General features: G+C 38.7%; 1 protein-coding gene across 3 annotated transcripts in view; it reads left to right on the top strand.

The window, feature by feature from the left end:
* The first annotated feature begins 1,965 nt into the window (after nucleotides 1-1,965).
* The window catches only part of srrm4 (serine/arginine repetitive matrix 4), a 36,419-nt gene continuing 15,554 nt past the window's right edge, over nucleotides 1,966-22,830 (top strand). The window contains exons 1-7 of one of the 3 annotated variants that reach the window (XM_088410186.1): nucleotides 1,966-2,279; nucleotides 2,358-2,425; nucleotides 17,733-17,799; nucleotides 18,724-18,854; nucleotides 21,798-21,881; nucleotides 22,385-22,471; nucleotides 22,585-22,611. In XM_088410186.1, coding sequence (XP_088266312.1) covers nucleotides 2,271-2,279; nucleotides 2,358-2,425; nucleotides 17,733-17,799; nucleotides 18,724-18,854; nucleotides 21,798-21,881; nucleotides 22,385-22,471; nucleotides 22,585-22,611 — 473 coding nt within the window. In that variant the 5' untranslated portion in view covers nucleotides 1,966-2,270. Of the gene's footprint in view, nucleotides 2,426-17,732; nucleotides 17,800-18,723; nucleotides 18,855-21,797; nucleotides 21,882-22,384; nucleotides 22,472-22,584; nucleotides 22,612-22,830 lie in introns of all 3 variants that reach the window. The other 2 variants (XM_088410177.1, XM_088410168.1) reach the window with 2 other exon arrangements.

Here is a 22,830-nt window from a genome sequence, read left to right as displayed (position 1 = left end):
CACAAGTATTGAGTACATTTCTGAATGGCCTACTACATTTAAAATGAATGAAATTAAAATCAAAGAATGGCACATCAAATAATTTTCATATGCTTTCGTTGTTGTTCCATTTTAACATCTTCAGTCCAACAACAAAGCTGGAAGAAAGAGCCACAGCCCCTTTGTGGCTATTAGTGACTTGCTGCCTCCTCTGTCTGCTTTATAAACTTTTGAACATTTTTATAGCTGCTTGCAAGTCTTTATTATCCAGCAACGCGCAAAGCCAAACAGTATTTGTCTTTGCACTCGAGTGCAAGTGTCGTCTCAGTATATCCTTCCAAGCAACACTCCACTACTGCGGCTGAGCATTACACTGGATTGTGAAAAGATGAGCGTGCGTGGGGGGGGGCATTACGGAGTGTGTTCTGTGTGTGTGTTTTGGGCGAGGGGGTGGGGTTCACCGAGCTGTTGCGCTTTGTTATGTCACATAGAAAGTGCAGCGCAGAGGAGGAGCCAACGGACGTTAAAGGCCCCCCAGGGAAGGTTTGTGTCAACCACATGCGCTGGCTGCTCTTCTCTTCTGCTGATGGGCTCTCAGAACACTCACATGGTGTGTGTGTGTGTGTGTGTGTGTGTGTGTGTGTGTGTGTGTGCGTGCTCCTCACACCGTTTACAACATATGAAACATAACAGTCATTTATTTCCCTTTGTGGAGATTCGACACACAACCGCAACAACGTTTGGTCCATCTGCAAAAGGCAATGAGCAGTTTGTGAAATGGAAACGTCCACCAAGGGTGAATTCTTCACAAGCGATTTGTGTTTTGTGGGTGCCAGTAGGCGGCGCCGGTAGTAGTTTTTGGTCAAGATAAGACAATATTGCATAGATTGTCAAAACATGACAACTTTCAATATGCCACTCTGCCATCCCTTCTAAATGCTTGCAAACAGAAGGGCAAGAGGTACCTGCTTTAGGTGTCAAATTTAGCCCATTTCAGGCTCATTTACTGCCATTCAAAACTGGAAATAAATTCAATTTTGAACATATTGAAAACACGGTTTTATCATGCATTTCCCCTGATTTTTGCTTAAGTCCTTTCAACAGCAACTCACAAACGGAGCGCAATAGAAATTTTTGTGTTCACATTCCAAAACTACCGGGTGGCGCTAGCAGCCAACTTATGACATTTGCAAGCCTTCCAATGACTTCAATGATTGGCTTAGCCTAGACTCCTAAGATGCAAAAGTCTTCAAAAGTCATAATACTTTAATTATGAAATATAAATATTCCTATTTATGAAGTCATGATTATATAAATATACGTGAACTAAAAAAGTTATTAAATATAATACCCTCTAGGACTTTCCTAATTTCAAATATTGTATTTAATAAGGGGTTCAGGTTTAGCAGCGATGAAATGTAATTGCTAGTAGGAATTTATCATGAAGGATCCTGGAAATAGGCAAAACCACGAAAATTGAGCCAATGGAAACAAATTTTGGTGAGCACATCACTCTCATTTAGTGGTATGAATTCTGGTTCACCACAAGTACACAAAGTCTCGAGAAGCAACGGCTGAAATGACACGCATATTTTTTTAAAGAGGTTGCTCTAGGTTGGTTTAGGTCAGCTTCCATAATGAAACGCTTCAAGATATTTTGTCTTTTTGCTTTAAAAAAAATAAAAAAATAAAATGCATTCTTCATTGTGGGATGGCGGAGCCTGGCGGCAAAGTTTGATGACTTGCTACAAAAGCGAGGGTCCGTTATTGCTGTTTCATTATTCCCAAGAGCACAAAGAAGAAGCTGGCGGATCAAGTGAAGTGATGATGTGAACTTTGAGGGAGGGGTATCAGAGAAAGGAAGGATAAAAGGAGGGACCCCCCCTCCCCACTCGCCTCGCATCCCTCCCTCTTTGACGTCATTGGCTGAGAGACACAAAACAAGCTTCTCGCCGCTGATCCCCTCAGTCCGCGTTCACTGGTGCATGCTCAGCCCCACGTTCGCGTCCACCTGACCAAACCTCCGCCGCTTGAGCCCTCCACACACAAACACCGCTCGGGAATTAGCCATCTTGATCCAAACTCCACAGATGTGACGAAGGGGAGCAATTACCCAGCGTTACCCGGCGGCATCCCTCTTCTAGGAGAACAATACCTCCACTTGGGAGAGACGAGAGGGAGGGTGGCCTTTGGTCCCACGTTGACCCCGGAGAGAGAGCGTCCCCGGGCTTCAGTACTTGGACAGCTCCCGGACGCCTTCCCATGCACGCCGGAGCAACCTTCTCGGCGTGATGCAGACGGTGAGTTCGGTCCAGGAGAATGCCGCCATGCTGCATCAGAAGCAGCTCTTTGAGAAGTTCTGGAAGGGGACCTTCAAGGCGGTTGCCATGCCAAGGCCGGAGAGCGTCATCGTGGCCAGCATTACAGCACGCACCAGGCTGACACGGTGAGTACGCCGAGGCAAGCGTTCCAACTTTGACTGCTCTTGATGGCTTCACTGTTGATTCGAAGATGGAACTCAAATTGGTTGAGATTCTAGAGATTGAGATCAAATGTCCAGAGATAAGATCCTAAGTTGGCTTCACTGTAATCACAGCACCTTAGTTGCTTTCATTAAAGTCTTTAAAATGCCAGTGGTTATGAAAAAACACATTAGCTTTAAAAAGGACTAAATGTCAGTATGAACCAAACATTCGTTTCATTGAAGACGTTTTATCAATAACAAATGCATTTTTTGGTTTGTCAAAGACGGACAAAGAATCTGTTGAAGATGCTTGGTTTTCAATGATTGTAAAGTCATGTACCTGAGGTTTTTTTTTCCAATGTTTCTGATCAAATGTAGTATTGGTGGATCACATTGCAAGACATGGGAGAAAAAACAGGTGGAAACGGTAGGGCTGAAATCTATTAGGGTGCTTTTTCCGATCAGGTGATCAGGTTACAGTTATTTTTCTGATGTCACTATTAGTAGCATTTGTATATGTATACACCTGAAAAACGTAGGGAACTTGACAACACGGGAAGAACCACAAATGGGTACGGACTGATAGGAGGGGACCCTTTCAGTCCGTTAAAATGCAAATTTTACAAACCAATATGTAATGTCAATGTTGTTGGTTTATTTTTAACTCTATTTTCTATTTAATTCAATGTTTTGATGCTTGAAATGCTGAATTAAAAATGAATATTGCGCTGCAAAAATTAGCTTTGCATTTTTCTCAAAATGGGGTCTCCTGGACTGATTTAAAATTAGTTAAAAAAAAAAAAGAATTAAGATTTCAACTGTGGGTTTTTGGCACAACTGAACAACAACAACAAAAATAAGCTTAAAAAATCCAAATATTGCTATTATTTTGCTTTTATTTTTGCTTTTATTATTATTTATCTACTATTTAAAATTTTACTATTACTATTAGCCCATACTCACTGTGTAATGTAAAACTAGTAATGAATAATACTGAAAATCAACTGCTTCTAAGACTGCAGTATTCACTACAGTCTCAAATAACTATACATTATAGAACCCCCAAATAAGGTGAAATGCATTATGGGAGTATTATGATTAGCATTTGCATAGTAGTGACATCAAGACATCCAAGCAAGCGCAGTCAATATTATGAGGTTTTATCGGGTAAAACTATTATTTTTATTTATAAAATATGAAGGTGTCTTGCAAAGCTAGTGCACGGCAGACTTTGACGCATTATGAAAAGGAAAAGACGGCTTGACTTGTCTCCTTCAGCGCGTGTGCTTGAACAAGCCGGCATGGATATCAGAAGGTGGGGGGAAAAACAGTGAGGGGCAATGTTCCATGCTCTGATCTCTCAACAGTCATCACTTGAGTAAAGAAAACTTGCAATAATATCCCAAGCAAGATGATCAGCAAATCATCTCCAAAGACTTCCATTTTGAACAAATTAGACAGATCCGAAGATGACTACTTGAGGAGGAAGAAAAGGATGTCTGTGAAATAAATGGGAGGAACATTTGGGGGTTAAAAACAACAACAAAAACAACTTAAAACATGCCATTAGTGTCTGTTTTATTAATTTTAGTCCCTTTCAAACTTCATTTGTATTGGTCCACAAAAAATGATCAACCTAAAGTGCCCTCTTTGGGATAGTAGAAGAAATCTGCTGTCAAGAACAAATAACTTAATTATTAATAAATATTTTACCCCAAAAAATGATCAATATGTGTCAGATCTGTTCTCAAAAAAAAAAATAGAAATTATATTATCTGTATGCAGAAAATATTAAACATACAGTCTCCTGTTTTGGGGTAGAGTAGAGATCTGTTCACATAAAAAATCATCAACTTAATTATGAATAAACTATTAATAAATAATAATCAATGTAAAGTGTCAGACCTGTTCTCAAAAATAAATAATTCTGAATAAATGTCTGTCCACTGAAAAATATTTAACTTAAAATGTCCTTATTTAGCATCATCGTAAATCATTAACTTGACAGGTAACGAGTGGTGGCACATGACAGGTTGGGTCCAACCATTCTAGAGTGGGGGAGAATCTGGCTTTTTACAATGATGAAATTGAATAACCTACTGAACGTGAAATTTGTTTTATGAACTTATGCTTTCCGACAACATAGGTTAGGTTTGTTAAAGACTGATTAATGTGTGAAGTTCATTAAGAAACTAACTGTTATCACTTTGGAAAACACCTGTTAGGTCCATGGAAGACTGTGAATCCTCATCTAAGTTTACAAAAGCTAACGTCTTCACAGTATGCGGGTTTCCCTGTCATTTGAACTCAGAGTGACGGGTTTGGTTGTAGACGGTAAATTGCGTGGGCGCGCCCACATGTTGTTTCGCTTTACGACGAGCCGAAACTGTAACTCTCGCTTGGGTGGCCTTTGAATGGCGCCGCCGACACCCTCCGTTCGCTTCATCTTAACGCCAAATTAGCTGTGTTAATGAGAATTAGCGCAGCCCATTGCTTCCATCCAGACGCATATTCGCACAATGCACATTTTGCTGGCTGCGCACCTGCTTATTGAAACACATTTGCTTCATGCTGTGGTGGCGGGTCTTGGATTTTTGTTCCTGGACCTGGTATTGGGAACTTAGTCCACTTCACCCACATGGTCATGAAGTTTCTCAAACAGGTGTTGAAAAACCTAAGCGATTTTGTGGTGTTGCCACGGCCAGAGAAACGATACGCACGCAAAAACCACAAAGCCTGAACCGCCATTGTTCTCATATCTGATTGAGTGATACCTGGAATGAAATTGAAATAAGGAAGTGGAGTGACTTTGGGGGAATTTATAGCTTTTCCTGTTGTAACCGTCCCCATGAACAAGAAGCTATGCGGCCTGGCAATGAAAACAATTATGACAGTCCTGTATTAGCTTGTACAAGTGTGCCTAATGAAATGGCCGCTGCTCAAATTTAGCCTGAACGAGGCGCTCCTCCGGCGTGGCCTCCTTGCTGGACTTGACAGTGATGCTGATGGCGAGCAGGGAGCGTGCGGCATCCACCTCTGGGGGTGGGAAGGGTGGGGGGCAGGGGGGCGGGAAGGTCATACGGAATGGGAATAACAAGGCAAAACAGCAGAAATAAACACAGGGTTTTTTTCGTTGTTTTGTTACAACGGCCTAGGAAGCATTATTCATTCTTTGTGTGTTTGTTTTTGCTGCATGATCTGGCTCATACTATAGACTTTTACTATATTTGTGGGGAACACTTGTTTTTGTGGGACCGTGTTGGTGGGCCCCATTAGTATAGACCTCTTTTTCAAGATGAATACTTGGTTTAGAGATAAGTGTTGAATTCAATTTTGGTTTAGGTTTGGATAAAGGTTAAGGTTAGGCAATCGGTTGTGATTACTAATTTTAGAGTTATGGGCCATTTTTATATACCTTTGCATGACATTGCTGTTATTTTTTTCTGGAAATATTTGTTTATGCTCTGCTATGGTTACTAATTCCATACTCCATTCTTGCACATGATCACTTGCACTGCCGCACTTTACATCTTGACCTGCGCTGACTGCACAAATGAGTTGCCATTTCTGTCTATTGATTGTGTATTTATTATTTCACATTGTGTACTAGTGAAGTAACACTTCTAATGTCCTTGTACTGTGTATAATAACAAACTGTTTCTATTCTATTCGATTCTACTCTAAACAATGCATGCTTTTCATCTGAAAAGTTCACTTAAAGAATTTGATAAATATATGACATTTTTTGGGAGAAAATTGATTGTCCATTTTTGCAATGAAAGGACTCCAAAGATCACTTTAAAGTGTCACCATGAAATATTTAAACCGGTTTTATTTGAAAATTAATACATTATATGATTATAAATTTCAAAAACTTTAAATATATGTGTTCTTAACGGCCAATGGTAGGTTTTAAAAATATTGGTAAGTCTAGCTATTGCCATGTCTGTTACAGTATAGCTAGGACAGCTAGAGGAGTGTTTATTGCTGGATTTACCGTAATGCCCCTAATTGTCCCACGTGCGCATGTGAAAAATTACATTGGGGCATTACGGTAATTGCAGCAATAAACACTCCTCCTCCTCTGTCTGTAGCTATAACAGACATGGCGACCTCCGGAGTGCCACCCCCCATGTTATATCATTTAATGATGAATGAATGATGTATTTTTTTGAGCAAAATAACCGGAATGACTTGAGAGAATCCATACAGTCAGGAAAATGTCCAACAAGCGTCTGCATTTTTACTACATCGTTCCAGACATATCCTAAAAAGATGTGCGCGTCGGAGAACTTTATCTTCCCGGCTTCCCCCTCAAAATGAAATGTCAAGTCCCGAGCCCGCCCACCTAAATGGAAGCTCAACTTTTTAAAGATAAAAGTCATAAATCCTGACTTGAATAAATTTGAGCTAGCAGAAGCAGCTTGAATTCATCACCGGGATGCGGCCGACCTTTAATTTGTCTCGCCAGACATTTTGACGACTTTATTGTGAAATATTAGTGGAAAACAATGGGTCCAAAGTCAATCGAAGCCATTTGTCTCCTTGAGGAAGATATTGATTTGAAAAGCATTGCTTCTTCTTGTTTGCTTGCCTCATGATTTAAAGATCTTAGTGGAGTTTTTTTTTTTTTTTCATACTTTCAAAGTCCAATTGAAAACATTAAAATTGTGGCACGCATTTGTTAACACACGTTTTGTTTTTTTGCTCCACAAAACTCATTTATTATATTGATATATGGTTGTTTTTGCCCGGCCTTACCAAACTATGGCACCCTTTGGCCAACCGGCCAGTTGAAATTGGTGGTGTCACAAGCCAACACATTCTTTAGGCTATGCCGCTCTTTTGCGGGGGCGTGGCTAAAGCTCCTGCCCTCAGGTGTGAACATAAGCAAAGGTAGACTCTCTTTTGATCATCAAAGGTGCAAATAATTGCCAAAGTGAAGCCAGACATATACTGGTTCTGCTCTTGTCGCACGGAAATTTTGATCAACTTTTAAAAATTCTATTTTTGTCACACGCTTTTGAATGCCTCTTATAAGAACATCCGTGCGAAAATATGTCGACTGCTATGCTTCTTTCGTTTACAATTTGCTATTTTCATGTAGCAAAGCTACTGGGCGCATTTCTCTTTGGATACAGTTCCGTTTAATGTATGATTTATATATATAAGTGCTGGCAAATTGAATTTTGACATGGGATTTCTACAAAAAGAACCTCCTCAAGGTCTTGACATTCATTTCCCAATAGCCAAAAAGTTTAAATTGAAAATGAAGTGAATGAGAATGAAGTATTAGTAGATGATAAGTCCATCTTTATTATTCCTATTTTCAAGCCTTCAAATATTTAAACTGAGGATATAAACAATTTTATAAATACATAGCAGACGTTCAATAAAAACATCTAACTGCGCTCTAAAAATGGCAACTCACAGATAGTTTTGTTTAGTATATTTCCTGCCAGGATGAAATTGGCCCATTTCGGAGGCGGATCTGACCCGTACATAACATTTTGTGAATAGGACTTCATGCATGGCTGCTTTAGCATGGAAGGGATTTACAATAGAAAACAAGCAGCACAACAAAAGTTGCCAAATAAGATTATTTTTTCAATAGCTGTGATTCATCTGATAATACAAACGCAATCCACATGCAGACAAAAAAAAAGTCAAATTTCACTTTTACAGTATGTATGTTGTCCTTGAAAGCAGTATGTAGTGTGAGTAAATAGCATCAATGCGGTGTCAAAGCACATGCAATCACTTGTCTTGTTTGGCTTCATGCAGGGAGTTGAGCGCATTCAAAATCCTCCTGAGAGGCAACAGCAGCATTTTTTTTGAAGGGGACATCAAAGCAGAGTGCAGTTAACCCTTTGACGAGTGTCTCAGCGCTTCAGTGCACATTTTGTTACACTGTCACAAAAATAGGCACCAAAACACTTCACACCCATTACGTGCGTTTCTTTGCTTTCAGGCATAAATGACTCTAAAAAAAAATGTCTATGTTATTATCACTATCTTCCCTTGACTATTAGTTTACCTTTTTGGTACTAAAACGGAGGCAGTGCATTTTGAAGTTGCATTTAACATTTAACTTTATTACAACAGAACCTAATAAACTAAATAAGTAAACAGAGGTGATAGTGAGTCGGTGATCGAACCTTGTGCAGTAATCTAGTTCGACGAAAAGGATAAAAAAATGTTGGGGGGGAATGAAGGCTGCAAATGACAAAAGCAATCAATGAAACTCTGAGACGATGACAAGCAGAGCAGAAAGCCATGCCCATAATTGGCGCTGAGTGCCATTAAAATGACTTTTTTTTTTTTTTCCTTTTAAATGTAGCTCTCTCCACTCGCTCTGAGGAAGTCTGAGTTGACAAGACGTCAGAGGCCACAAAGATTATAACTAGAGTCATTTTGTCTGTCTTGCCTTTTAGGGCTGTCACAATCAAATAGTTTTACAATGAATGATATAATATTACAGCAAATAATTACTAAAATGTCATTTCTTTAAAATATTCTACTGAACTGTTTATTTAGTGTTTAGTGATTAAAAATGCTAACCATTTAAGGTTATAAGGAAATCTTAAACTGTATATATAACACTTTTTTAAGCATGTTATTAGAACTGCAACATTTAAATATAAAAGGTATCAAATGTTGAATCTTGAATGCAAATAGGTTGACAATTCAACTTTGTGAACAGATCTCTACCATGATCCCAAAGGAGGACACTTTATGTATAATATTTTTCTGTGGACAAATTGTTTCTTTTTTGAGTACAGATATGCCACTTTATGGTAATTATGTTTGTGAATACATATAGAATAATAATAATGAAGTTATTTATACCTGATAATAGGTCTCTTGAAAGTTCCAATAGAGGATAATTTATGTTGAGAGACTAAACTCTAATGCCTAACCCCCTAACCCTAACGCCTATCCTCTCAACCCTAACCCCCTAACCCCAACGCCCAACCCAAACCCCTAATCCTAACCCCCTCTTAACCTAACCCCTCCTTAACCCTAATGTCAAACCCTACCCTAACACCTAACCCCCAACCTTAACCCTAATAAATACCCTAAACCCAACTCTACCCTAACCCCTAATCCCAACACCCCAGCCCCTAACCCTACCCTAACCTAACCCCTATCCCTTAACCCTAACCCCATACCCCTAACGCCCAACCCAAACCCCTAAACCAAACCCCTAATCCTAACCCCCTCTAAACTTAACCCCACTCCTTAACCCTAATGTCACACCCTACCCTAACACCTAACCCCCAACCCTAACCCTAATAAATACCCTAAACCCAACCCTACCCTAACCTTTAACCCCTAACCCCAACGCCCCAGCCCCTAAACCTAGCCTAACCCTATCCTAACCCCTATCCCTTAACCCTAACTCTTAACCACTAACCCTTAACCCCTAACATCTAACCCCAGCAGTTACCCTAATCCTAACCCTACCTTAATCCCTAACCTCTAACACCTAACATCTAACCCTAATAGTAACCCTAAACCCAACCCTACCCTAATACTTATCCAACTCTGACGGCTAACCCTGATGCCTAACTCTAATGCCCTAATCCTAACCTCTAACACCTAACATCTAACCCTAATAGTAACCCTAAACCCAACCCTACCCTAATACTTATCCAACTCTGACGGCTAACCCTGATGCCTAACTCTAATGCCCTAATCCTACCCTAATTCTAACGCCTAATCCTAATGCCTAACCCTAACAGCTAACACAACTTTTTTTTTTTTTTTGTGGTCTGAAGTTTGTAAGGTTCTAAGGATGAACAAATCAGACACTGGTGGCATGTTTTCAGTCTTATTTTTATTCTGTTTTGAATTATTGTAATCTAAAAATGTTTTACTCTACTGGTTAATTGTATACTCTAATAAAAACTCAGTGCCACCAAAATCCATAAGCCATTTGACCCTCATTCCCATGTATCATAATCATTAACTTTTGACACCTCAAACAACTACCAAAATATGTGGTATTGTTTCATTTTGACGGCGAGGCATCATGGCAATTTTCTTGCGCTTGTGTTTTGGCTTGTAATTTTCTGAACACTTGCCAGTCATCTCTGTCCTTTCTCTGCAGCTTGGGACAGCTGAATGTCACTTGGCAATATTAACTAAGGATGTTTTTCCACGATGATTTGATGCAATGCAAATAAACTACATTACCTTCAAGGTGAAACATAAACTTACAATGAAAATAACCTCTAACGTTCTTCGTTCCTGGTGGACGTCAGTGGTAAATGACTGTATTGGAGTCAACGGAAAAACGAAAGCTTGGAGCAAGTGTAGATGATGAGCTAAAGTTGTTTGTGCAACATTATCCGTCAAGCTGTCTGACATGTAGCGTCATTTTTTTTTTTTGTTGCTCTTAGATTATTTTCATTACGCACTCGCGCGAAAGAGAAATAAAATGTCTTCTTTTAAAACATTTTTCCTGCTGACTGCACAGCAGAACATTTATGCAAATTAAAACATGTGGCGAGCCTCCTCCTTCTGCTCTTCTTTGAGATGTGCCAAATATTGGAATTGATACTAATAATTGTTGAGGTAAAATGTATTTTATCTTTCTTTAATATAGGGCTTCTCTCTGTATCGAAGAATCATTTCAAGAAAACTTTTTCCATTTAAAATTAAATACAATAAAATGAACATGTAGATACCATGTCTTGTGTATAACCCAATATTCAGTCCTTCCGAAATGTTACAATAGTTTCTATCATTAGATAGAAACACGGTGCACTGTCAACAGCAGCCAGAGGGGGAACCAAAAAACTGGTTATTCAGTAAAATTGGTTCATCATTATTATTCTACATGATCAAAGTATAAATCTGGAATCTATTCAGAACAATTCCCGATGAGCCAAATATCATCCTTGAGTTGACTTAACCAAATAATAACCTTGTACAATTTGTATATGAGTTGGAAAAATAACTTACAGAGTAAATACTGCACAATATTTGCCTTTCTGTTTTATGGCTGTGAATCGCCAAACAAATTAGAAAAGTAGAGAATTAGTAGTGTGCTGTGCTAGTATGCTAGCTGGAGGTAATTAATTGTGTCTGTGATTGTGTGGGGGATACACTGCTACTGCGCCTAATTATAAAACGTATAATTAACGACTTTTGCGGGAGAGCTCATCCGGCGGCTCGCTATCGCTTGACAGAAGCGGAGTCCCCAAAGTTTTGTTTTTCCGCTTTCTCATCAAACGAAAGAATCGGTTATCATACTTCTTCTCATTTGGAAAAACATGAAAGTCACTTCGATAGCCACGTAATTAAAGATTTATTTTGAGCCGTTCCATTTAAATGGAGCGAGGAGCGGTGTGTGTATGTTGGGAGTTAACGGTCGTCTCAGCGCTCTCCGAGATCACTTTGAAATGAAAAGTAAGGACTGACTAACGAGGGGGGCTCGCAATTAATGATTCGTCTTTGATTGGGCCATTTGTCCCCTAAAGCTTGTCAAGATCCGTCCCTCGGGAAGAAGGCACATACTATGCAAACAATTAAACATGCCGTAGTGATTTCCTTCAGCCAAATTCATCATCATTTTTGAGGCTTTTCTTTCCCTTTTATCAGCAAGTTCGGATTGCGGTCATTCTGGTGGAAATTTAAAGATGAATTGCAGAACATTGCTGGTGAAAAAATATATAAATCAGCCCCCAGAGTCAGCTTTACTTAGAAATAGAAAAGTCCTAAAACATTTTTCGCACACGACTATGAAGATGCACCAATACTGAATCTTGATACCTCAATGACACATTAAGGACAGAAAAATGAAATATCGTAATATTGTTTGTATAATTTTCTTTTAAAATACGTGCTAGATCTTTTATATGGCAAGTGAATCAAGGGTTTTAACCTACTTTTCTTCCACATTATTCTAAGTATTTTAGCCAAGGGAAGGCACACTCCTCCTAGTGTCGTGCTTGTCATGTTCTGTTGGGGTTTTTGATTGTGGGTTCATTTTAAGAGTTTCTGTTCTTGGTTCTTGTTTCTGTTGCTCTTGCACCAGCCCCTTGTTAATGTGATTGGGTCCACCTGTCTGTGTTTACCCGCCCTCTGTGTCCGCCAATCAGCTTCTCCTGCTTATTGTTCTTGTCCAGATGTTCTGTGTTATCTGATTAGTGATGAGAGTATTTAGTTCCTGGATTCATTACATTTAGTGTCAGGTCATTGTCTTATGTCATATTGTTTTAAGATATGTTTTTTTATTTTCAAATTTGCCTCACCCTTGAGTGGAAATAAATCCTTTTCTTGGTTCCACAACCACCCATCGCCTTATTCAGCATGCCCACATGTGACAGTACTATTTGAATGTCACCATCAAGATAAAATTTCAGCTCCCTACTCCATTCTTTCAATGATTTCTTTTCTCTTATCAATATTTATTTCCCACTGTTGGCTCTTCCAGGGTGCGTGCATAGCCGTATGCTAACTATGCAACTTTTTTTTGGGGGGGTGCCATGCAAGCCTGGCATTATTTCGGTCGACGTTTTGACTTTGCCAGTGTCCTCTCCAAGGCCGCTGATTGACACATTTAGCCTGGCAGCCTTTCCTCCGACACCTCATCCTGCCGAGAGGCGGGAGATTAGTCAGCTAATGTGTTATCAGCCAAGGAGGTAGGGAACGGACTTGGAAAAGAGAAGGGAGGAAGGGAACGCTCCTCCAAACTGAGTGACAGCTGGCCTTACTGCTGGCCAGATGAGACCACGCTGAGCCTCGGTGGGGTTTTTCAAGACACGAGGCCTCAGATGATCCCACCTTTGAAACTTGAGGTGGTTTTGCTTTTTACCCTAGCGTTTCGTACATCTACTATCTGAAAATATATTCACTTTTGAAATTAGTGGAAAATCAAACAACCTTTCCAAAAGCAAACACCATTCTAGAATGCAGTCCTTGATCTCCATATCTACAATATGGTAAGTTTGTTCAACCAAAGACAGCAAGTGATTTTCATTAACTTGTCAAACTAACACACACACTTGTGGACTGACCAATAGTAGATGTTTCAAGTGTCTTATACGGTATTAGCCCAACACCAGTGATGCGCATATCAAATAAATGAAGCCTGAAAAGTGGTGGCTGCAAGGATTTTTCCTAGTGCCAGAGGTTTATGCCTGTGTATTGTGTTATTCATCTACATACGTTTCCACAACATTTGTGTTCAACGATCCATTGCTAATATGGTTATCAAAACTAAAATCGACGCTGGTTTCATGAAGCTGTGAATGTTTTTCATTGTTTGTTAGCATTTAAATTAAACTGACTCCTAAAAGTAAAGCTACTATACTGTATATACTGTATCACATACAAGAGAAGGGAGTGGACATTGTCAGCAATTGTAGAATAATTATTTAAGTGAAATAAAATAATAATCAAGAATCCGAAACTGATCATACTCATATCTCAAGGCATCCATAGCACGCACACGGAGGGAACGTGTCATTTCCCGCCCGTTTTTTTCTTGGGCGTTGTGTTAAACGAGAACAGGACCTTGACGGCTGCGGCGTCCGTGCCATTTGAAGCGTAATGAAATCATTCAGCGCAAATTGAATGAAGCTCCTTTCCATAAAACCATAATAGAGTCCCCTTGGTCGGCCCTGGCCAGATGAAGCAATTTGTTATCCGACGTGGAGGGCAAGGTCTCGCGCTCATTGATCGGCATTCCGGCAGCGACAAGGTGACCTCTGGTCACCAGCGCTGGTGACGAGATTACGGCTTTCACATCCTTTCAAGCGGCCATGCCGAGGATTCGTGTTCAGCGTGTATTATTGGTTTAATAATGTCACAACTCTTTTTAGCAATGTCGGCGTATATGTCATGAAACTTCCCAAAAGTGGGGGATTTTGCAACATCACATTTTTTATGCTTCATTTTGTTGGACATGGTGCTGTTGTTTCCAGAAGTTATTTCTTACAGTGTGACCCTTGTGAGGAGAAACAGCTCTGGAAAATGGATGGATGTTTATCACAGGTGTGATGTTCACAAAAATAACCGAAACCCGCGGTTATTAGTCTTTTGTTGTTGTTTTTTTTTTTTTTTTTTAATTTAGCTCCCTTTATCATTATACTTCAATAGACTAAATCAAACTTAAAAATACCTCAATCCCCCGGATATAAGATGCACCTGTGAATCTGATTATTTTGGGGGTAAAATTCTGGTATTTCCTATGTTGCCGTGTATTAGATGCACCAACACTTTGGCAACAATGTAAAATTCATAGCAAAACAGTGTAAAACTCATCTTTCTTCATATTTTCTTGTGTTCATAAATGCAAGTTATGTATTTGTTGTGTGTTAATTTAAGTGTGTTTCATATTTCCCACATTGGGAGCAGTCAGTGAACGCCTCTTTAGAGTAATGTGGAATGAGCTGGATGCAGTTGTTTTTCCTTTGCCTCTCACTGCAGCTCTAGTTCATTTTACCACGGTACCCGAAGTTGTGCAGCATCTGTGTTTCACCAATTCATGATTGTGTGGATATATATCAACAGGCCGTACTTAATAAATGAGTCAATTGGAATATCTTTTCGTGTGCTCTAACCGGTGCACTCTTAATTGAATCATATGTCAAAATCAAAACTTTTAAATGATCCTCCCCATTTTAGTAATTATCCTGCGTGAACAAGGATGGATTCGGATGGTGGTTCAGCCTGCTTGCTTCTTTTATTGAGAATAATGCCTTCAAAGGAAGAAAAATCCAACCATCCATCCATTTTCTTTTGCTACTTATCCTAAATTGGGTCGCTAATTTACTGGTGCCTATCTGAGCAATCTTCAGGCAAGTAGGTGAGGGACACCCTGGACTTGTTGCCAGCCAATCACCGGGCACACAGAGACAAACAATTCACAATCACACCTTGGGGCAATTTGGAGTGTCCAAAACATCGACCATGCATATTTTTTGGAATATGGTAGAAGGTTGTTGCAGTGGCCGGAAAAGACCTAAACCAGCATGGTGAGAACATGCAACTCCACACTGTGAGGCAGACGTGCTAACCGGTGTATGGTTATAAAGCGCCAGGGATTACTTCGACGCAGCAACAAGTAAAATGCTGTCTAATTGGGGGCGGGTGTTGACGGTCCGTCAAGACTTTAAATTGGCTTCAGTGTCTCACAGAAGGGCGCGTGCCCGCAAACACACACATACACACACTCACGCATGGATCTACACACGCATGCGCACACCGGCACACACACACTCAAACACACTACAAAAAAAGACACTATTTACACATTTTACTGCGGGAGCCTCCTAAATGATATTCCTAATTGGATGTTGTAGCCAGATGGCTTTTCCAACGAGTGGAAAAAGCAGTTTATTTTTTTCACACTTCAAATTCAGTCGTGAACCCTGAATCCTGAACTGATTTGCCAATTAAATATTGTCGCTATTGGAAGGCTTGTCATCTCTCTCTCTCTCTCTCTCTCTCTCTATAGATATGCAGTATATATATATATATATATATATATATATATATATATATATATATATATATATATAAACAAAGACATATATTAGGGATGGGTGACACGTGAAATCAATTCTAGTTGAAAATTTGCTAACTTGTGAAAATGAAGTTTTGTAACGTGACAATGCTGGATAAGTGGTTTACAATACGAGTTTACAATAGTGACTGTGTATTGCAATCAAACAAGATATGTACGCGCTATAAATATCTGTTAATACAAACGGTGAATGTCAAGTAAAATTCAAGTAAGAATCTCAACACATGTTTTTTGCGCTGCGAGCCAAGCACCGTGCGCCCTGTCGCTTTGGGCTCATTTTGCCAAATAATCACCACTCCACTTTCAGTCACCTTGAGTGGCGTCTGCTCGCCTCCCAGGTCGTCGCTTGCCATGACGTGAATGCTCGCTGCTCCAATTTGATTGATGGCTGAGTTCCATTTATCTATCATGAGTCTGGGCGTCTCAATATGGGGATTGGACACAGTATTATGTCCTCCTGTTTTGTTATCAGGACACTATTGATTGGTTTTGCCAGCTGCGAGCTGATTGGATAGTAGCCTTTGATGACAGTTGTCAGGCACCCCTGATTGGTTGATCACATTGTCAACAGGAAGGCTTCACTGCCCTTCCAAAGGAGGGTCTCAAAATAGTGTTTAGGGAAATTTTATGTCGGGTTTGAGGCATCATGTCTGCTGAAGTTTCTAAGCAAGGCTAAATATTTGGGGATTTAAATTTCGTTTACGGTTAGTATTTAAAATTTGAGTTTAAAATAAGCATTCAGGTGTCAAATTGTGGTTTAAAACAAGGCTTAGGGTTTAAGTCTTCATACGGTTTCAATGTACGGTTTCAATGGGGCTGAATCGTTCATGATTTTAAGACTGAATTCACATATGCAACCATAACACTAACTCTAAACCTACAACACAATTTCAGCAGCATTGTAAAGATTTTTTAAGAACAAGGGTTCTTTAAAAAAAAACAGGTTTGAAAAAAAAAGTGCCCAATCTACATCATGCTGTCCTTTTTTCCATTGCTGCTACGCTAGCTTGCTCCACAGCAGCAAAACAACAAGCTGTTCTTCTCCTCCATCATGACAAATAAACTAGCCTACTAGCAAGTGGCGCTTTCACCAAATTTGAGGAATTGAAATACCCTCATTTCAAACATTAATTCTTGTTTGAAACCTTAGCTACCCCACGCGCAGGGAAGTCCGGTTCCTCGAGAGCCATATCCTGCCTATTTTCAATGTCTCGCTCACCTTTTACACCTGCTTCAAGTAATCAGCTCATCAGCAAGCCTGATATCAATCCTGATCATTTTAAGCAGGTGTGTTGAATTGAGAGACATCAAAAACAGGCAGGATATGGCTTTCGAGGAACCGAATTTCCCCACCCCTGCCTTAGCCTTTGCTCGAAACCCTAATTTGTAGACATGAAATTAGTTGAAATCTTAATTTGAAACATGAACCCGTGTTTGAATCCCATTTTAAAACCTTAAATTTTGGTTTAAACACTAATTTTAAACCTAACCACCTTAAACTCTTTTTTTTTTTTTAATTTACTCTGTGGCGGTTTAAAAAAAAAAAAAAAAAAAGACGGCATGTTTCCCATACAGGGAAAATACCTAAAACGCCAAGCAATGCGAAGAGTTGCTTCCAATCTGCATGCAGAATGCCAAGCCGAGGGAAAAAGGCTCAGCTGGCGTTAAATCCGCCTGATCGGCTTTTGTGGCGCTTCTACTGCAGGACAATCCACTCAGTCACTTTTTTTGTCATTGTTTTTCTTACAGTCCAGAGGCAGAGGCCAACCAAACGCCGGGTGATGACCGGACAGGCGACGTAGCGGCCGACTCCAAGGTGACAATGTCACCACCATTTCCCTTTTTTTTTTTGTTCATGCACAGTGTTCAGAAAGCCACTTATGGCGCCTTAACCGTCTCAAAGCACACAATTTTAAAACCTGACTATGGGACCTGGCTTTACTTGTGCAATATTTAACTTATAATGTTGAAACATAGAAAAAGGGCAATTCACACTCAAATGTTGTCCTAAAAGTAGTTTTGTAGTTTTTTTTTTTCAAAAATTAAGATACAGTATAACTCAAAAAAATGTTTTCAAATGACACAGAAATTACGATATGTAACGCAAACAATTTTTTTTAAAGACTATACTTCACAGATATTACAAGAAATAGTGCGAATTTGAGCAACAGTGAAGTCATGGTATCACGTGAAATGCGTACTTTTAGATGAGAATGTAGACATACAGCATTACGAAAACAAGTGTTCAAATGTCAGAGTGATATTGTGAAAATTGAGAGACTGACCCCAATTTGTGAAAATCTAACCCCAAAAATGCCACGCATTGAATGGGAGACAATGGAAGTAAAGACCAACTGTCAACAGTGGTGGGCCGCGTATCTTCCCCCTGCGGTATGGCTGCGTGCATGTTGTCTTGACAAATAGGTTCTTCGAGCTATCAAAAGCTTTCTTGAATGCAACCAGCAAAACCAACAAAAATGTTTTTGAATGCAGTTTTTCTTAATCAACCTAATGCTGGTTTTTTTTTTCCTTCTGAGCACATCAGGTTTTGTTTTAAACAAGAACGAGTCACTATCACGAGTGCAGGGTCGCTTCACACAGGTGTATTCTGTACAATTATAACGTCATAATATTACTAGAATAGTCGGGATTTCAAAAGTTGGAATAGTTCTTGAATAACTGCTTTTTTGTGATGTTATGCAGTCTTTTATGAACAAATCGACTCTTTTTTTTCCTACAGCCAGACAATGTCGCCGACCAGAAAACGGGGACAGCTGCAGGCCACTTGGTGAAAAAATGCCATCGCCACCGCCATCGGCGCCATCTCCATCATCGCCGCCATCGACATCACCGCCACCGTCGGACCAAGTGGTGAGCGATCCTAGAGTTAAAAATCAGAAAGTGCTAAGTTTACCAAATCATGTTTATTTTTCCTTTATTTTAAAAATACATCTACGTACGGCATGAAAAAGTGGTAATTTGTATGTCTCCATTTTTATTTCCAAGTATGACTGTCTCGTAATACAAGTACTGTACTTATTCCTTATAATTTTACAGGTAGACTACCGCACAAATTTAAATTGAAAATATGAACCTTAAAACGGTTATTTTTGGAGAAGCCTCAAAATTGATATTTTTGTCCATTATGTGCATTTGCTATTATCCACTTACATATTTCTTGTAATTTAGTTTCCTCAAAACATTCCTCTTTTGTAAGGTCTTTTTTTTCCTCATCAATGTATTCCTTTATCTCCTAATCTTGCAAAATTTGTCTTCACGTCTTCATTCTCATCAAGTCATTTTTTTCTCATCCTGTTATTTTGCAACCAAAGATGTAAAATAAATGGACGTGTGGACCACCCTAAATCTCATTTGCGCCACTTCATCAAAAAACAAACTTTGCTTCTGGCACCGTAACATATGCAAATAATGTTCTGCGCGCACGCACACACACACGCACACACACACACACACACACACACACGCGCGGAGTGTGCACGTTAATGAGTGACAAAGTGTTGTGATTATCGTTGCGAGGCTACTCAGGCAGAGCCTAATTATGTATAATGCGTCGGGGCTCTTAATGTTCCCAAACTGCCGAGGACGTTCACAAGTCTCATTTTTTAAGAAGGTGCCTCTATTACTGGAAGCGCAGTCACACAGCTTTGGATTTTCTTTCTGCATATATCCAACCCCATCTGCAGTAGATGAAAATCTGCACTATAGGCAATCGTCGCCATCTTAATTGTGTACAGGATGCGTGTGTGGTTTGGGGGAAATTATCGTATTTCTCCGTGTACAAGTCTAGTTTTTAACCTCATTTCAACTCGCATATTGGGAGTTATTTTGACCGCACTTCCATTATTGCTAAATTACAATTCGGCACGAACGCTATATCACCTTTAATTTGGGACCGACAGATCTTCCGTCTTCCATCCATCATTATTTACTTATTTATTTACTTATTTATGTATGTATTTATTTATTTATTTACTTACTTTTAATTCCAGGTTAAAGCGAATAATTTTAATTTAGGGCTACTTATTAAATTAAACTATTAGGGGCTAGTTAAAAAAATAATAAAAATAAAAATCAAATTTTATAACTATATATTTAGTAATAAATGTCATTTTTCTTGAAAATAAACGTTTTGACGGTTGCTGCAGGTAGATGGAGTCCATCCATCTGTCAGACACCTGTTTTGCTGACAAATGACAAGAAAAAAAAAAAAAAAAAGTGACAAACGAAGCACTGACAGAAGTGGGTTTTTGTCCGTCAACAGTTTTGTCACAAACCAGGTCAGTTCCAGCAAACCTTCTCAGCCTGTCACTTTCGGATTCCCCTTCAGCGGACGCATTAACTATTGCAAGCCTTTGTTCTCACATCACAAATCAAATTTTATTTATAGAAAATATTTGTTGTACGTAGCTTGTAATGTTACAACTATATTCACCTCTCAATGTTTTGTTTTTTTCTGATCCCACGCGAACGAGCCACCTAAAACATTTCTTCCCGACTCGCTTGAGAACATATCAAATTAACATGCTAAAATGGTGCGGTGGAGTCTTTTTATTTTCGTTTTTTTTTTTTTTCTTCTGCCGCCTCCGAGCTGCGTGGCTCCGTCATTGTCATCTTCACGGGGATTCATCATCATGTCGCCATAGGATCATCTCAGATTCACGGGTAATCTTCCTTTTCATTGTTTGGAGCTAGGAATCGTCTGGAGTTCTTTTTTTTTTTCAGTGAGTCACGAGGATTACGCAAGATGAAGGCTAAATAGCGGCGCTGGTATTCTAATATCGCAAATGTTTTATGTGGAATTTAACGCAGGGGATGATTGGGAATTTATAGAGTAAATCTTATTTTTTTGCTGAAATGTGTTTGCCAGTCAAAAATGAAAACGTTGACTCCACATTGGTTATTCCACTCTTTCAGAGGAGGGAAAAAATTGGGAAAAAGAATACAATTTTAGTTACCTCAACAACTTTGCTGCCGAAAAATACTATATAAACACTTTTATTATCGTCATTTACTTAGTGTCCTTTCAACTGAAAACCTTTATTTCTATATTAGGATTGGTTCTCAAGATTTCCTATTAATATGATTGATATTCTTAAAATTCATATTGTGATTAGTTGTTAATGATCACTGCCTGTAAAACAAATAATTTTTTTTGTCATTTTTAGTTTTGAACTCAACATAACCTTTTTAAAACAATTAAAACTGAACTTTATTGCTGTGTCATTTATTTTTATTTTGCTTCACTTAAATGTATTTCCCTTTTACTTTTTTACTTCACAATCTGTGTCATTTAATTTTACATTGTACATGCTATTTTTTGTATGGTTTTACTCTAAATATCATGACACAATGATAAATAATGTATTATATGTATTATCAAAATAAATCTTATAGTTATGTATTTTTCAGATTTTTGTGAATTTCCTCTTTAGTATTTTACTTTTATTCCCTACAGGACTGCAAAATAACCTGTCAGGTTTTTCTGTATTTTTTTTTTTTTTTTTTTAAGATTCCGATCAAAACATGATTTCAATTCAACACTTGGGTTTTTTTCCACCCATTTATTCAAAAGTATGGCCTTATTTAAACTTAAAAGTGCATAAACAAATACATTATGATTCAAGTCATTGATTTAGTTTGTAATTGTTGTAATTGTTTTTGTCCAAGGTAAAAGCAATTGTTTCAGTTTAATTCAACATAAATACATTTGGCCTGCTGTCATGACAAGAAAATTCCAAGGCTCTGAAGAGTTTATAACTAAAATATTGTGACTTTCTCTCGCCCGCCTTGCAGCGCCTCCTTTGGTGAGGAGCTGCCACTGCGGCCTAAAGGCAGGAGGAAGAAGAGCAAATCTGAACGAAAAACCCAAATGAGAAGGTGACTTGCTTTTATAGTGAGTTAGTTAGTTAGTTAGTTAGTTAGTTAGTTAGTTGGTCCGTTTTTAGCACGCTCATTGAAACCCTGTTTTTGGCAAGGGGTGGGATGATGGGGGTACAACTGTAAACTGAAATTTTGATGAATAAAAACAACAACACAATATTGAAACAGCAAAAACTTGCATGTGCATCAAACCGACTTTAAACTTACTAAAGCAGACTTACATTTGTTAATGGCAGTTAAGGTAAAAGAAATTTGTGTTTGATGTATTTTGCTTTTCTCATTTTTGAAGTTTAGTTAGAATTGGGCCTCTACCTCATCTTTTTTTCATGCTGCACCTCCTCAGAGCTCAGTGCTGCCCCGAGTGGCGCAAGGTGGTATTACACAGAAATTGCGCGACTCAAAAATGACAACTTCTCTGTCGACCGCCTCATTAAAATAAGACTCGCTTAAAAATAAATGATATGCAGAATGGAAGTCCAAGATTTTATATGTATTTATAGGTCACCTTCTTGCAGCCTCTCTCCACTGAGGAAGAAGAAAAAGAAGAAGAAGAAGAAGAAACGTTCCAAGAAAAGCAAGCGGCATCGGTATGTGTGCCCTCTTTTGCTTGAGTATTATAATTATTGGCGTGAACACACCAAATTCTCATTTCTAATTAGTGGCGTGAACAAACCAAATTCTCATTTCTTTTTCCTTCCAGAGATACCTCCAAAAAGTCCAAACACAGGTATAACCATTGATATTTTATTGATATTTTTTTATGTTAACATTTACACACTGTAATATATATATATATATATATATATATATATATATATATATATATATATATATATATTAGTATAGTGGGTTAGTGATTATGAACAGTTTTTCTTCACCTTTGGACTTGATAATTCTTTACAAAAATATACTGTATGTATGATCATATAAAAGTTGGGCAGTGTTA

Source organism: Hippichthys cyanospilos, chromosome 1 (genome assembly GCF_059441005.1).
Source record: "Hippichthys cyanospilos isolate Australia breed blue-spotted pipefish chromosome 1, RoL_Hcya_1.0, whole genome shotgun sequence".
In the NCBI taxonomy this organism is placed as follows: Eukaryota; Metazoa; Chordata; class Actinopteri; order Syngnathiformes; family Syngnathidae; genus Hippichthys; species Hippichthys cyanospilos.
This window is presented reverse-complemented; position numbering and strand designations above follow the sequence as displayed.